At 47.0% G+C, this 14,897-nt stretch overlaps 1 protein-coding gene across 2 annotated transcripts in view; it reads right to left on the reverse strand.

Annotated features, from left to right (window-relative positions):
- LOC142582635 (uncharacterized) overlaps positions 1 to 14,897 on the reverse strand; it is a 122,105-nt gene that overhangs the window by 72,214 nt on the left and 34,994 nt on the right. For both annotated transcript variants that reach the window (XM_075692546.1, XM_075692545.1), the window contains exon 2: positions 6,391 to 6,694. In XM_075692546.1, the coding sequence (XP_075548661.1) occupies positions 6,391 to 6,694 (304 nt within the window). The remainder of the gene's footprint in view (positions 1 to 6,390; positions 6,695 to 14,897) is intronic.

The raw sequence follows: 14,897 nt of genomic DNA on the forward strand, positions 1-14,897 counted from the left end.
GGTTTCATTTTGCTCGGCGGGCGGCTCCTTAAGGCGATACTTCTTTGCAGACTGTTTGCAAGCTTCTTTTTCTTTTCTCTTTGATGACGCGGCCCAGTGGAAAACGGTAGGTGTCTCATTACTAATGCCCTCGTTTTAAGTGGACCAACAAGCCTTCACGTGAAGTTAACGGCGTCCGGCACCTATTCGCATGAATGATTGGGCTCCCGTATAGGCATCCGCTTTGCTTCAGCGCGCACACGCCCTAATGACTTCTGTTTGCACTGAACGGTCGAAGGGGTTAAGGATTTCATGTGCGCTGTCGCGGGCCTGCTATATTTGCGGAACGCGCTAGATGGCGCCCGAAGTTCGCAGCTAATGGTGTCGTTTGACACACACACAAAAAAGAAAAGGATCCCGTAGCTTTGAATACCTTTGTAGAAAAGGTATTCTTACTTTGTCAGTCACAAAGGACGAGGTCGACGGAGCTGCTCCAGTATTTCGTTCGCACCCCTTTATTTGCGTTCCCATTATTGTTTACTAAATAGCTTTACAATTAAGCGTTATATTTCTAGGCAGCAGCCTCAGCTATCGCCCCTGCTCCTCAGTACCACGGAGTTCTTCAGCTCAGATGTGCTTCACTATGAGAGGAGGCCAATCGCGAATAGTTTATACACAAAACTTGGTCCCTGGGTACTATTAACAATCTTGCGGTCAGCAGCTCTATAATCCCCATGTTTTATGCTGGTATCTTGCCACCTTTTGTAGTTGTGCACCATTTATCAAGGGACCCTCCTATTTACTCCTTTCATGCAAGACCATCAATGCTAGGCTTCTATATTCGTGAAAAGAAAAAAAAAACAGTAACGTTTGCTTCCCTGTTAGGAATTTATGCTAATGTGCTTACATTAATTGTAGTTGTGTATTAGCGCACTGACAGCAACTGCCATGAGGGAACTTCTTTGCGCCTACCTAGGAGCGTTTGTATTTTGTAAATTTTAGAAATGTAGTTATTTTATCTTTTCTCCTTTTAAAGAAGTTTTGCCTGGAACATGCGCAGCGTTTTGTACATGCGCAAATATCATGTCACAGGCGCAACCATGCTGACTTAGGGCTACAACACCTTATAAACACAGCTAATAATGAAGCGCTTACAATTTACGTGCAAGAGACTTTGAGCACCTGATATTGGAGTGGATAGCAGCCGCCGGGTATTGCGATAGACTTAGAATAACTGCTCGTAGCGAAAATCTTAGATGAGTTAAAGAAGCGCGAACGAAATTTCAAAAGGGCTGCGACACATGGTAATATCTTAGGGGTATGCGGTCGCCGAGGCAAATTCACAAATTATGGATATAAAATTGGGTAAATAATGTCTGTAAGCGATGGCAATTTACTTGAGGTACGTGCACTCCACGATCACGGCGTAAGGCACACGGATCGAGGCAGAATCCTCAAGGTAATCGAGAACGTTATCGTGCTATGTAGAGTATGGAATACTTAGCTGGCTGATCGGCACGTAACAGATGTTTCATTGAAGGCCAACAGATAAAGTATAAGCAATAGCTAAAATGTTTCGTGAATTTTAACGATTTCACATCTTTGCTCCTGTGATTACTTCGTTTTCCGCAAAAGGTGAACCCCAACAACCTCCAGGAAAGGGCAGAAGTTCGCCTATACTACTATTTCTTCGCATCGTTGTCTTCGACACAGTAAATACATGCAAGATTGTCGTAATCATCCGTCACAAGTAATTTTGTGCCAATGTCGTTTTCAATTCTGAGATTGCTCTTGCTTTCCATGCGCACAGACGATAGCATAAAAAAAAAGTACAATTTTTGTTTTCTTACTGCCAAGCTTGACTCATACAGCATTCAAAAAACGCCTGAGGCGTTGTTCGAGCAAGACGCCAAAGCTCCTCCTCGGTATGAAACCAGCCGTGAATTCCGTAAACATCTCCAAAAAGAACGGGAAAAACAAAGAACGATTGTCGGTGTATCATTTGACTTTCAGCTGTCGTACATCTGTGGAATGGCGGATTTTCTTTCTCTTTCGACAGGCTGTTGTAACAATCTGATTTCACCTCCCGAGTCGATCATGCGATAGAGTGAGGATTTGTCACTCTAATGATGAGTAAGCTGGACGCAGCATGCATCAGTCTTTCCCACCACCGCTTCTTTGGGGGATTCGGTTTCACTGCGGCATTTGGGGCGTATTATAAAATAAAGAACTGTCATACCAATTGTTAGGGCTCCATGCATGACTAGGACATAAAAAGATAATTTTTGTCTGCTTGTTGATTTACACCATATAGCCAACATGGAGCTTTCGTTGTCACTGTCTGGCCATGAGAACTTGCTACAGAAAAATGTGATGATTTGTTCAACCGTATAGGCACGAGGGCGTGCTGCGTGGCATATATCCTTGGGCTTTCCATTTCGCATAGAGAGACACGACCTCTTTTTGTGGTCGTGCAGTAGTCTTAACCGCGTCCGGCACAGTATTTGCAATCAGTGGTTTTTGATCGCACGAGACCACTGAAGTACAGGCTTCATCGGTACATTTACCAGCACCCACTAGCCGTACCGACCTATACGTTGCCCAAAGAGGCATGCATTTGAATGTAGAAGTACCTATTCCGGTTGGCATAAATACACTTCTAAAACTGAAGACAATATTAGTGTTACTCTCATGTGAAAAGTTGACCACCACTCTATGTAGGTTGCACTGTTAACAGGTCGTAACGCAGACAAGCTATAGCAGCCTGCAGTACATTTCAGTCCGCTTGGACAAAGAGAACATGTACACACTGATCGCCAACAACATATGAGCTTAGAAGTCGCGGCACCAGACAGCACGAAAATTGCCACGTACAAGCTTTATGCCTTTTAGAGTGATGAAAACGTGAAGTAAAATTGGAGTAACAATTGTTAAGGTCTGTTCATTGTCGTACAGCTTCAACAACCATCCTTTCAATACTGCCGTTCTCGCATTGAGTACACGCCTGGACGCTATAGTGTATGTGCATAGTAACCTTCATCATAAGAGCAGAGTAGAAAAAGAAAGGCACTTCTTCCCATGCTGACTTAGAATCGGGACCAAACCTCAAAAACAAAAAAAGTAACATAATTGCACTCGTTCCTTGAAGTGGGCTGTTCGCTCAGACCAAGTGTCCACGTTAAGGGATGTGCCTTCCATCATTGTAGCTTCCTCACATCCCGGACCGTCTTCAGTTGAAAACTTAGCTGAAGGAAGCCGACCAGCGGGGGGTAGCAGTAAACTAGCGTTCTAATTGTTTCAGCGAGAAAGGACTCCCACATTTACGTTTATATGCTACGTCTTGACTGAACACTGCAAACGAGAAGCCAATTTGTCCCTCGTTTCCGCGGTTATCACCATTTCTCACAGTGTACCTTTAGCATGCCGCCGAAGAAAAAGAAGGTAAAACGAGTTTGGCCGCGGCAGTGCTTAATTTTAAGCCTCTCCCCTGAAAGTACGCGCAACGGCGGGCCAGAAACGCGGGCTAAGAAAAGACGCTCTTTACGGTGTGCGCCGCAGAGACCTGCGCGCGCGTGTCTTCGGTGTGTTGACTGTTAATACAATGAACGGGCAAAATAATTACGAACGGTCATCATTCAAAGCGGACCACTGACGGTCTCGACAGCTCCGGTCGGTCCTCCGCGCTCTCCGGGCGCGCAACACACGCAAGCCAGAGATCCCTCAGGACTTCCGCGATGGCTATTGCAGGATGCCGTATCGACAAGCGCCTCTGCTGCGGAAGCCGATTGGGTGAACCACTTTTGAAAGCTGTTCTTCACTTGGGCCGACTGATAGAAAGGCGGCTTCGGCTGGCGAAGGAGAGAGGGCAACTATATAAGCAAGAGAAAGATCAATCACTCTAGCGCGAGCGCGCGCCTATGAGGTCAAAAGAAGGACCGACCGCAGCACTATATAGCCCTAACAATGGAAGCACTGCGCGGCGTCGCCAGAGACCCCCTCCCCGGCGGCCCTTCGGGCGCTTTCTCTTTTTGGCTGCCTGCGTCTCGGGTGCCAAGAGCCTTTTGGCTCCGTGGAAACGTGGTGGGTGGAGTCGTCGAGCGCTGACGAGACGAGTGTGACGTCTTTCACTTCCGTTATGCTCGTTGAAACCCCCGCTCTATCTCTCTCTTTCTCCCATACCATCGCTTCGTCCCTGTCTCAACCTCGCTCCCATGTGAGTCGGACTCTTGCCCGCTAGAAGAGAGAGGGTATGATAGGCCATCAGAATGTATTTAGCCGCGACCTGCAATCTGGAGCTACACATATTCGTTGTTGTAGTATACGCTATGTCATTATGCAATAAAATTACTTCCCGCGTAGTTCGAAGAAAGGTGACGCGCTAGATTACGCCCTCTGGTGACTTGCCTTGCCAGTTTCGTTCAAATGAGTGTCTTGGAGATTGTCGTTTTGCAAGCAAACTTTTTCTAGCAGCACACGCCAAACGTGGGTCGCAATTTGTAGCCGTATTAGCACCCGTGGACTGCTAGCAGATTTCTCTAACAGGAATTGCTCTGCATTAAACCGTGTAGGAGATCAATAGTCTTGTCTATCTTCTCACGGTGCTTTATGCTGACTCGTAGAAAACCGCTAGCCCTGTACTAAGGGGCGAGTGCTCGGAGGATTCCGCGTGTTATCAGTTCAAGACAGCGAATGCAGAGATCCTGAGAATACACGTGCGGAGTTTCTTCAGCCATCTTCTATTTCAGCTCCTTTATTGAACGTGAGCTTATTTTGAGGACAAATTGGAGCCATGTATGTAAGCACCTATTAAAGCGCTCATTTATCGCCTGAGAGCAGACAGCTTCCCTGTGGTGCTTATTTTCAACGTAAAAAAAAGTGCCTATGTCATTTTTTTCTGGAAAAGATTCATAGAGAATGGTCTCTGAGCCCTTGTACCATAGTCATAACAATGCGCTTGCGCAGCAAGTACCCATTACCTACCTAATAGTCATGTTGACGTTGCAAGTGCGCGAGAAGAGACTCCTGAAGAAGGACTGATATACATAACTGAGGCGCCTCTACGGGGCAACAACAAAATGTCATTGTTGGGCAACAGGTGGCTTCAGAGGACGGCGCTGGTGCATTTTCAAGTTTGACTTCAGTACAAGATTTAATTACTGTAGAACGAGACTACATACGCGTAGATTTTTTTAAAAGGCGGCGAGCTGCCTGCTCGCAAAGTAAATATCTGGGTGTGTCTTTTTCTTGTCTCCTTTTCTTCTTTCTTTTTTTTTCACCCCCTTTCCTCTGCCGTAGTGTAGGATTGCAAAGCAGGGGCGACCTGGTTAAGCTCCCCGCCTTTCCTTTTCTTAATCTATCTCTCGGATGAATGTTTACGGCCGCTGCTCGAAGCCACAACTAGAAGAGCACTGCAAGCTTTCTTTCCGTGTCTGCAACAATCCAGAGAACACGTGTTTCGAACGCTAGCTGTACTATTATTAATGCGTTACCTATTGTATACGAGCTGAGCTCATCTACTCGCTTTGCATGGTTGCTACCCTCCGAATATGACCTGGGTGGGTCCACAGTAAATAGATTCAGCATTGCCCCACATGTACTTTTTGTTTCATTTTATTAAGGCCGAAGCCTTACATGTCTCATCGTTCAGTTATTAATGGCCCACACCCCCATAAGCACGTCGACGACACGAAAGATACAAAGGCTATCATCATCAATGGCTCATACCCCCGTAAGCACTCATACCCTGTAAGTAAGCAAGATGGATGACAAAGCGAATTAAGTGGATGATAAAGTTAATTAAGTGGATGATAATGTGAATTTAGAAGGATGACTAAGCGATGAAAGAGGATGACTAAGCAAATTAGAGTAATGGAATCAAGAGGATGACTCAGCGCATTAATAGGGACGGCTAAACGAAGTAGACTAAACGAATTAAGGGGGTTGAGTAAGCGAATTAAGAGGATGAATAAGCGAAGTAGACTAATCGAATTAAAGGGGAAGTGTACGTCATATGTTTGTCTTCAATGTATCGGCACTTGGGCTTTCGCCTTCAAGTCGTCTTAGGGATACCATAAAGACCCTGTGAACTTTTTTTTTCATCCCCTAATATATCATGTTTCATTCCCTGCGCCTCACATTTCTGCACAGAGTAAACAGCTAGTTTTTTTTATACTGGCTCACCTCCCAGTCTTACTGTCTCTTTTTTCCTTCTCGCGCTCTATTATTTCCTTCCATAGACAGTATATAACACAAAATTAAAATACGCCTATAAACATCTTCAAAGAACTGATTTTCCCACCAATATCTAGTCTTTATATTACTTGGGCACTTCTCTTAGAAAGTAATGCGGGAGAAGGAACAGTTGAATGGCTTATATATGCGCGTAGCGGGAAAGGCGTAATGGTAGCTCACCTTCGAGGATCATGCCCATGGCGCTGCGGTACTGTGCCAACGAGAGGTCCCTGGCCACAACCAGCGTCAGAGGTGTCCGCTCGACGTCCTCGTCCGGGTCCTCGTAGAAGACCACTAGCTCCGTGTTGGAGGCCACCGTGCGGATAGTTTCGTACACGGGCTCGCCCTTCACCAGCGAACCGAGCAGGTTCACCTCGGCGCTGAACTGCGGCGAGTGGCGCACGAAACGCACCCAGTTGCAGTGGCGAACCTGCCGTGACTTTTCCAGGTGAACCTCGTCGTAGCAGCCGAAGCGATGCCGGATCTGGGAATGAGACAAAGAAGGATACGAAAGCCTCCATTAGCCGAAGTTGCATCTTCTCCGTTCTCACGCAGTTTCGGAAGGCATGAACTAACGGTAATGAATTTGTTTGTGTGGTTTAAAAAAAGAAGAGATAGATGCTCAAGGCAGAGAGGTAAATCGGAAGCCAATCGTGAATTGAGTTTGCTAATCTGATCATGGGAACGGGTAAAGAGAGAAAGAAAAACGAAAATGAATCATCACATGCACAGTGAGAGAAAAGCACACATACACATACATAAAAAAGAACGCGTTCTCCAGTGTTCGTGTAATTTAACGTCTCAACGCAACACCAGTGCTGTGGCATACGACGTAGTGAATGGCTTCGTATTAATTAACCTGAATGCCCTGCGGGGGATCCCCAACGTGTACCTGAACTTACGCATACGAGCATTTTTGCATTGCACTACCATCTATATGTGGCCGCCGCTGCTTGGACTCGAACCCTTGGGCTTTGTTTGAAGCATGTGCTTCGAACCTCACCATGCACCTGATCTCCCCCAGCTTAATCTATCTATCAAGTTGTGGCAGCACAACGCCATAGCCACTGAGCCATCGCGGCGGGTACATCTTATTACATATGCATACTTTGCACTACATACGAGTCGGTTTGAGGAGTTCATGTCGGCAAACTGTCGTGAAATTTCGCGCCGTTTCCGGGCGCCACAATCTAGAACGATCATAACCGCTGCAAGGCACGTACTGCACAGAACTAGGACGGCACAAGAGGTGTTGTTTCGTACGGCAGCTATACCACAGGCCAAGAACGAAACGAGAGTGTGAAGGCACGCGGTAACTAGCTCTACAACGTGAATTTAGGATGATACACGAATACACATATGCGGTTGGGTCCGAAGCTGTATATAGCCCCGCTAGCATGTAACACATCGCGAGTTGTGCCGATAGTGTGTTATGGAAATCGCCTGGACGGTCAGGCTAAGCCTGCAAATCTTTGATCTTTCTGACCGACCCCATATTTTCGCGGCCTTTACGAAACACAAGCGCAGTTCTGAACTTAACAGCCGTGGACAGCAGTGTCCGTTAATTACCCCCTTCACACAATGTCCTGATAACACTAGTATATGCTTGATGGTTGCTTGTGATAGGGCACAATACAGCGTGGGAAGCTTATTCATTTGTGAGAATGAGGTTGCTGTACATGTTTACGATCCGCAATAGCTTGTGCGTTAAACTCTCCGGCAATTAGCGATATGAAGCCGTTGGGTTACAACGACGCCTCGAAGCACTGAGTTCTCACACACTCAGAAAAAAATATATCAAGAAATGAACATGCTAACAGCCTTCCAATGTCCTCCGAACGTTAATGATGCGTTCAACAGAGAGCCAGGATAATAACCTTTGTATGGCTAGTTGCGAAGAGCGATATGCTCTCTTATACATAACCCAAATGTCACATCTACTGTGCCAGTGGTCATTGAGCTCTATGGTCAATAATCTTATCGAGACCCATATGATTTGAATGATGGTTCCAGCTACTTTGAAATGTGAGAACTTATCTGTTCCCAGCGTATATAACTACCCACATTAAGCAGCGGTCTCATTTCGACGGCACGAAAGAACCCCAAAGTTTAACAGCAATAACGTAAAATAACAATTGTCGGTGTAGGCAGGCACCACTATTATGTAACATAAAAAAGGATGACAACACTCAGAGCAACACTATCTTTAACAATCTTTAGTAAAGGGGTGCGATTTCACCAAATCAAACTGCAAGTTTAGGGTTGGGTCCTTGTAGCACGATACAGAGGAGAACTGTCTGACCTTTCCAAAGCCAGAGCAATATGCCAGAGCCATATCACGCCAGAGCAATATCATGACCTTTCTAAAGCAATATCATAAGCCTCCGCGTGAGTGCATCTAGTGCCACGTGGTATCTCGCGGAATCTCGATCAGCTCACTTGCACTGACTCCAAAGATGAAGATCTTAAAATAAAGCAATTGGTGAGGGTATCTGTTACACCGCTACGCTCCGGATGGAGACACGCCAAGAAAGCTTGCGATCTAACGGCTCCATTGCTGGCCTGCCAGTGCAATCCCTTTGTGCATGCTCGATCGACAAGGTGTCCCCTTTCTTGAGCTACATATATAAAGTTACCAATGGCAAACCGTGATTTCTTGAGAACAATGGACAAACGAGCAGTAGATTTTTTACTGGTGTCGTTTCTCAGCCAGCTGGCTTTGCTTTTCGGGCCAGCGCAAGGACCGGGGAAAGCGTACCGACCTTCTTGCACCAGCCATGACTCGCTCTAATACGAACGGACGCTTCTCCACGTGACTTCCCTTGCGTGGACGGTAACATTTTGCACAAGATGACAACCTCAACGTGCAACGCGCGTTGCGGGAGAAACGGCGGCTGAAATTTAAGTCATTGCGCCGTGTAAATAACCCGCTCGGCTGGGCGCATGATTCACGCCGTCTCGCCACATCGCGCTCGAAGCAATCCGCGTGCGCGAGACCGTTGTAATATCGGGTCGTCGCCTCGCTAGCGCGAGCATCCCAGGAGATTCTGCTCACGAAGTGCACGCTTTGGCGTCGCTATTAGGCTTGCGCATTGACGACGTCGCCGTTTGGCTTTGTGGCGCCGGTTGTTTCCCCCCTCCCCCTCTCTTTTTCTCTATATATTCTCAGCGCTTTGTTCGCACTTTACCATGGGTCGCCAGCACGGTAAGAAACCGCGGAAGCTTCGGCAAGAACGTCGATGCGGACGAAGTCGAGATGTGAAAAGAAGCACCACAAAGCATAAAGGCGAACGCAAAAAAAAGAAAAGAAGAAGGGAAGGACGACCCGTCGGGGCGTATTAAACCCTGGCGTCTAGCTGCGCGTACACCGTGCCCGACGAGTCCGTATACAACAGACACGGCCTCGAGGTCGTGCGGAATAAAATTCGGCTACCGAAAGAAAAAAACGTGCGCGCGGGTGTAGGACAGGGCTCTGACGGGCGAAGAAGAGCAAGAAAATGTAGAGCTCGGCGTATACGGTGGACGGAGGAGGCGAGGGGTGCGTGGATGCGAGAGTCGTGAGGGATCGGTCTATGCGAGCCGATCATATGCCATATTGGGCCCGCCGCTATCCGCTTTGGGATCGACTTTATGCCACTAAGAGTGCGGTCACGCGCGCGGCACACGGAAGGGGGGCTTCCCTCCCGTCGCGGCTGCTGTATCACATAGGCGCGCTGCCGGAGAGTGGCGTGCGATGCTGCACGCCCGCAGTCGCCAATGTTTCTAGAACGCCAGCGGGAGTTTATAGCATCGCCTTCTCCACACGTGCGGTGATGGCACAATACGTATCACGATTACGATGCGTTCGCGACTACCGAATAGCCAAATTTCGTGCATTTTATTCCTTTTTATGCTTCGTTCCTTTTTTCCCCCTTCATCTCGCTTTAGCGCTCGTGGCGGCACGAATTGAACCCGACGTAGCGTGGGAAACGCACTGCGTTGGGTGAAGTCGTGAACACAAAAAGCGAGATAAAGAAAATATTCTGTGTAATATGATGACACCTTTCAGTATTGAAGTGTGACTGAGTTTGCAAGGAACGCGCCTCGTAGTATTTGTCCCTATGCGAATAATCTGTCTATAGCGAATGTGAATGTAGAAGTTCGATCGCTAAAATGGTCCCGTCGGGTACAGAGACATTGCTGAGTGTTTCTGCCCCGTGGTATGGCCGCTTGTATGGATCAGGGTTGTGCGCTTGATGATCATGAAGATGGGATAACTGAAAATTAAATTAACCATTCAAATAGTGTTAGCGTTCAATATTAGTAGTCTGGTGAACAAAAATAAAAATAAACTAATAACGAAGCTTACACATGTGAGCCTAATTACCCTCTCCATTTCAACCTGAGTCTATGAATTCCTACTATCACCATTTAGGAAGCCAATTCTTTAGTTTCTCGGCTTCAAGAGAAGCCGTCTGTTGTAGTAATAGACTGTGACTTTGCTGGTACTTTTAACTTGCGCTGCAGATGAGTTCTTATAATAGCTGGCTTACGTTTACACAATGTTTGCAATGTGTCTAACCTAATTAGCAACGACATAGACAGAAAAAGATTGTCATTAGCGATATCAACAATTTTTATAAATTTTTTTTCGTCATTAATGACAACCACGAGCCGCACTCCGTCTAATGTTAAGAAGAAGGCCTGAGGCAACCCTCTACGTCTCCCATACGTTTTGTTTATCCGACCATTGTCCAGTCCCAATTCGTCGTGCTCAAACCCAGAGGCTATCAGCGCTTCCTTTTATTCCTATTAATCTTCCAATCGATACCTCACGTTGATCATCAATGCAACAGCCTGCCATAGTCGCTGGGCCACCACGACTGTTTCGCCAGGGTCTTGTGCTCGGTGGGGCCAAAACAGAGTATCAGACTGAGATATTCTTGTGCATACAATATCTATTTTCAGCCAAGTCTGTGAGCTGCCTGACTATTGTGATAGACATCCGGTAAACATTGATGGCCTTTCATGGTTTGGCTGTTTGATTGGGAGCTGCATGATGATTACTTCCCATTCTTGGGCTGCCAAAATCTCAGCTCGAAAAGAAGAGTCTATTTATCCCAGGCACCGTTTGTAGCGTCATTTTACATATATGCCTATACATTATAGACTTCCACCTTCAGGAAAATCTCTGGTTAAGAGAGTATTACAATCCTCAACTATAAAAGCTAGGATCCGAGACGTCAACGAGACGTCCCAGGTGTGAAGAATGTGTGCACCCGGGTTTGAGAGTGACAGTTAATTATATTTGCTGGAGGGCGACCGTTGAAGTATACCTGCATAACCAAAGCGTGTCTTTTAAAACTATAAATGAGCGTTGATTAGCAAGACCCTCTGAATGACAACCAAAAATACTCAGCAGCATTGACTACGTACCATAATTATGTAAATTAGTTTTGGTTCCTTTACAATATTTAATTTTTATAAACGTCAATCATTGCTACAATCCGCAGGAGTAAAACGACCTAGATTGAAGAGATCTATACAACACGAGAGAGAACTCCTAGGCAGGTGGTGATTTCGATATATGCGTGAGCTCTGCTAATGAAGAAATATCCAATTTGCTGCTTGTAATTGCTGCATTACCAACCTTGAAAGGTTCGATGACAAGTCGATGACGTGTGCCCTTGAACATTTCGTTGTGAACGGCTGTAGAAACGCTTTATGAAACATCTGTGTTAATTGAGATTCACTCGGAGCGTACGCGTTATCTTTGACGCTGTAACAGCGCCGCGTCCCCGTCACGGAGCGACGTCTTGACAACATGCTCCTTCTCTCTGGCTTCTAGGTTGTACACGTCTTTCTTGAGCATCCACATTGAATATGGAAGGAATAATGACAATCAGAAAAAAACGTTACCGGGACTGGCGAAGTTGATCATTTAAATTGCATCAAGGAGTACGCTCCAAGCTTCCCTTTCAGAAAATTCTGAAGCAGCTCATTAATTTAATAGGGTTACTACTTTAGAACCAAATGTCCCTCCAGAGATATGTGCCTATACCACTTCTTATCCACCATGGCGCTATCACATACAAGCCGCGGATACATAGGGTCATTCATCCTGCGTGATAGTTTTGACGACAGGAGGATTGTGTCGGACCATTAAGCGATTTACAAGCACAATAGCTGTCGCCTTGCGCGGACTCTCACGTTGTCTTTCTCTGCCTGCCACAAGTGCAGTGTGACAATGACAAAATAAAGTTGCAGTATAGTAGTCTCGCATGAAAATACTACGTGAATGGAAGGCGACTGTTTTTTTATTACTGTTCTTTATGCATGTGTATGTGTCGTGTCTGCGACTACTTTGCCCATGCTTGCCGAAAATGTTTATGGTGTCTATGTGAACCTGTGCGAGGTTTTTATACTTAAAGTGCGTGCTCTATGAGACAAACTCTGAATACTCGAGTTCGACTTCAAACTTTGTAATTTTCCAACTCCACGGCAAGTGTAATAATGTCTTCCGACAATCTGGCATTCACATAAGGGCAGAGTAACACAGCGACAAGAGGCAGAAAAGGTCACCGTCACGTCAGGATTCGGGAAAGCTGTTCACCTTCTAAAAAAGCGATAATATCGCTATCACTCATCATACAATGTCAATAACGCAGGTACTCGAGAAGGCGAACGTCTCCTTTCGCCCAGGTCTTCTAGAAAAAGAAAGCCTCCGAAAGAAAGCCATGTTCTGCAAAGAAAGTTAAATCACGCAGAGCACGACAGTGATACCAAGCCAGGCGGCGCACGTCACTCCAGTGATTTACAGAACTTGAGAGCGCTAAATACCCCGCTCTTCAGCAGATACGAACTTGAATGGTCGGATAAGCGCGCGCTTGACCCAAACAAACTGACCGCGAGCCGCCATCGTACACAGACATGCGTCGTCCTTTTCTCCTCCGACGTCGCGAATATACACGTCTATCCAAGGCGCACGCAACCGGAGTTTTCCGAGAGCGCCCCATAGCAGCATCGTCCGCGACAAGGTCGTGCCTTCGGAGTGAAAACACACTGAAAAGGATGCTCAAAAAGCTCCTATATGGGCTCCAAAGCAAAGCCATATAAGCCTCATAACTCCGACAAGAGGTACGTGGACTGGACAGAAGGAAGAGAAGTAGCCTCTCTTTGGCTTGAAATATAGGGCGGGAAAAGCACAGTGACAGTGTCTGCGCGCTCTATATAGTATATATGGACGTATATACCCGGTGTGAGCATGTGCGCGATGCACTCTATAGAAGCGGGCCCACCAGTATAAGCTGAGCGAGATAAAGAAAGCCATTATCAGCTCGAGCTGCCAGCAGACCACGCGGCCTGTTCTCCCCGCTTTCCATAAATCATACCCGTCGTCACCGCAGCAGCCGGAGCCGCCGCAGCGGATAGTCGGTCGCACAAAGCGAGGCACGATGACCCGGGTTTTAGGGTCTCTGGGTGCTGCTGCCGCCATCGTCGGACCAACAGGGCGTCTTTCTTTCTTTCTTTCGCTCGGTTGAACACTATATAAGAAAGCAAAGTCAACCGGAGGGTTTTGGCTTAGCTCTACGTCTGCGCGTCCCTAAAGCTGTGCTCTGCGAGAGCTTTATGGTTCTGGTCCAGCAAGGTGCGCCTCGGTCACGAAGTAAGGGACCATACGTTCGCTCGACATTGGGCAGTGATTAGCGATAAGGGCAGCCCCAAGCGCGAAACGACGGGGTAAACAGTAGGCGCTGTAAAATGAGTGAATAGCGCACCCACCTTCTGCAGCGCCCGTGTGTCCTGTTAGCGTGACGGTGGTCACGTGTCGATTGCCCTGCTCTCTTCGACGTGATAAGCGGGGAAACGGAGTGGAGTTAGCGAGAACACAGGAGCGAGCGAGCAAATGTACGCGGCATTTGCGCGCTTGTCCGGCAGTGGTACCGGCAACTTTTCGGGATTACACCGCGTGATTCGAAATAGGGATGGCCTATAGACGTGTCGTCACTTGTGAAAACGTATTGCAGCGCTTGTTGGTTCATACTTGCAGGTTTGACAAGCGCACAAACTTAGACGGGGCGGTGAAGTATAGCGCAACCCGCCGTGGTTGCTCAGTGGCTATGGTGTTGGGCTGCTGAGCACGAGGTCGCGGGATCGAATCCCGGCCACGGCGGCCGCATTTCGATGGGGGCGAAATGCGAAAACACCCGTGTGCTTAGATTTAGGTGCACGTTAAAGAACCCCAGGTGGTCAAAATTTCCGGAGTCCTCCACTACGGCGTGCCTCATAATCAGAAAGTGGTTTTGGCACGTAAAACCCCAAATATTAAATATTAAGTATAGCGCAAGACAAGCGCTGGTCTTGTGTTTAATTCACTGCCCCGTCTGTGGGCTTGTTAAACCTGCAGGTCGTCACTTGCATGGTGAGCATTGGAACAGTATGCATAGGAGCATGCAGCGCAGAACAGATTGTTTCAGCTAGCTTTTAAGCTAATGCTTATCAATGAGGGGAATGAAATGGGCATCGTTTAAGTCATACAGCGGTCGCACGCATGGATACAAACTCGTGAGATCCTGTCATTTAAGCTCTCTGAGCCATTCGCTCTATTCCCGGACACGGCGACCACATTATGACGAGACCGTAATGCAATAACTATTGGGTGCTTTGATTTAGGTGAACGCTAAAGAGCCACACATGGTGAACATTAA

This window comes from Dermacentor variabilis, chromosome 5 (genome assembly GCF_050947875.1).
Source record: "Dermacentor variabilis isolate Ectoservices chromosome 5, ASM5094787v1, whole genome shotgun sequence".
Taxonomy (NCBI): Eukaryota; Metazoa; Arthropoda; class Arachnida; order Ixodida; family Ixodidae; genus Dermacentor; species Dermacentor variabilis.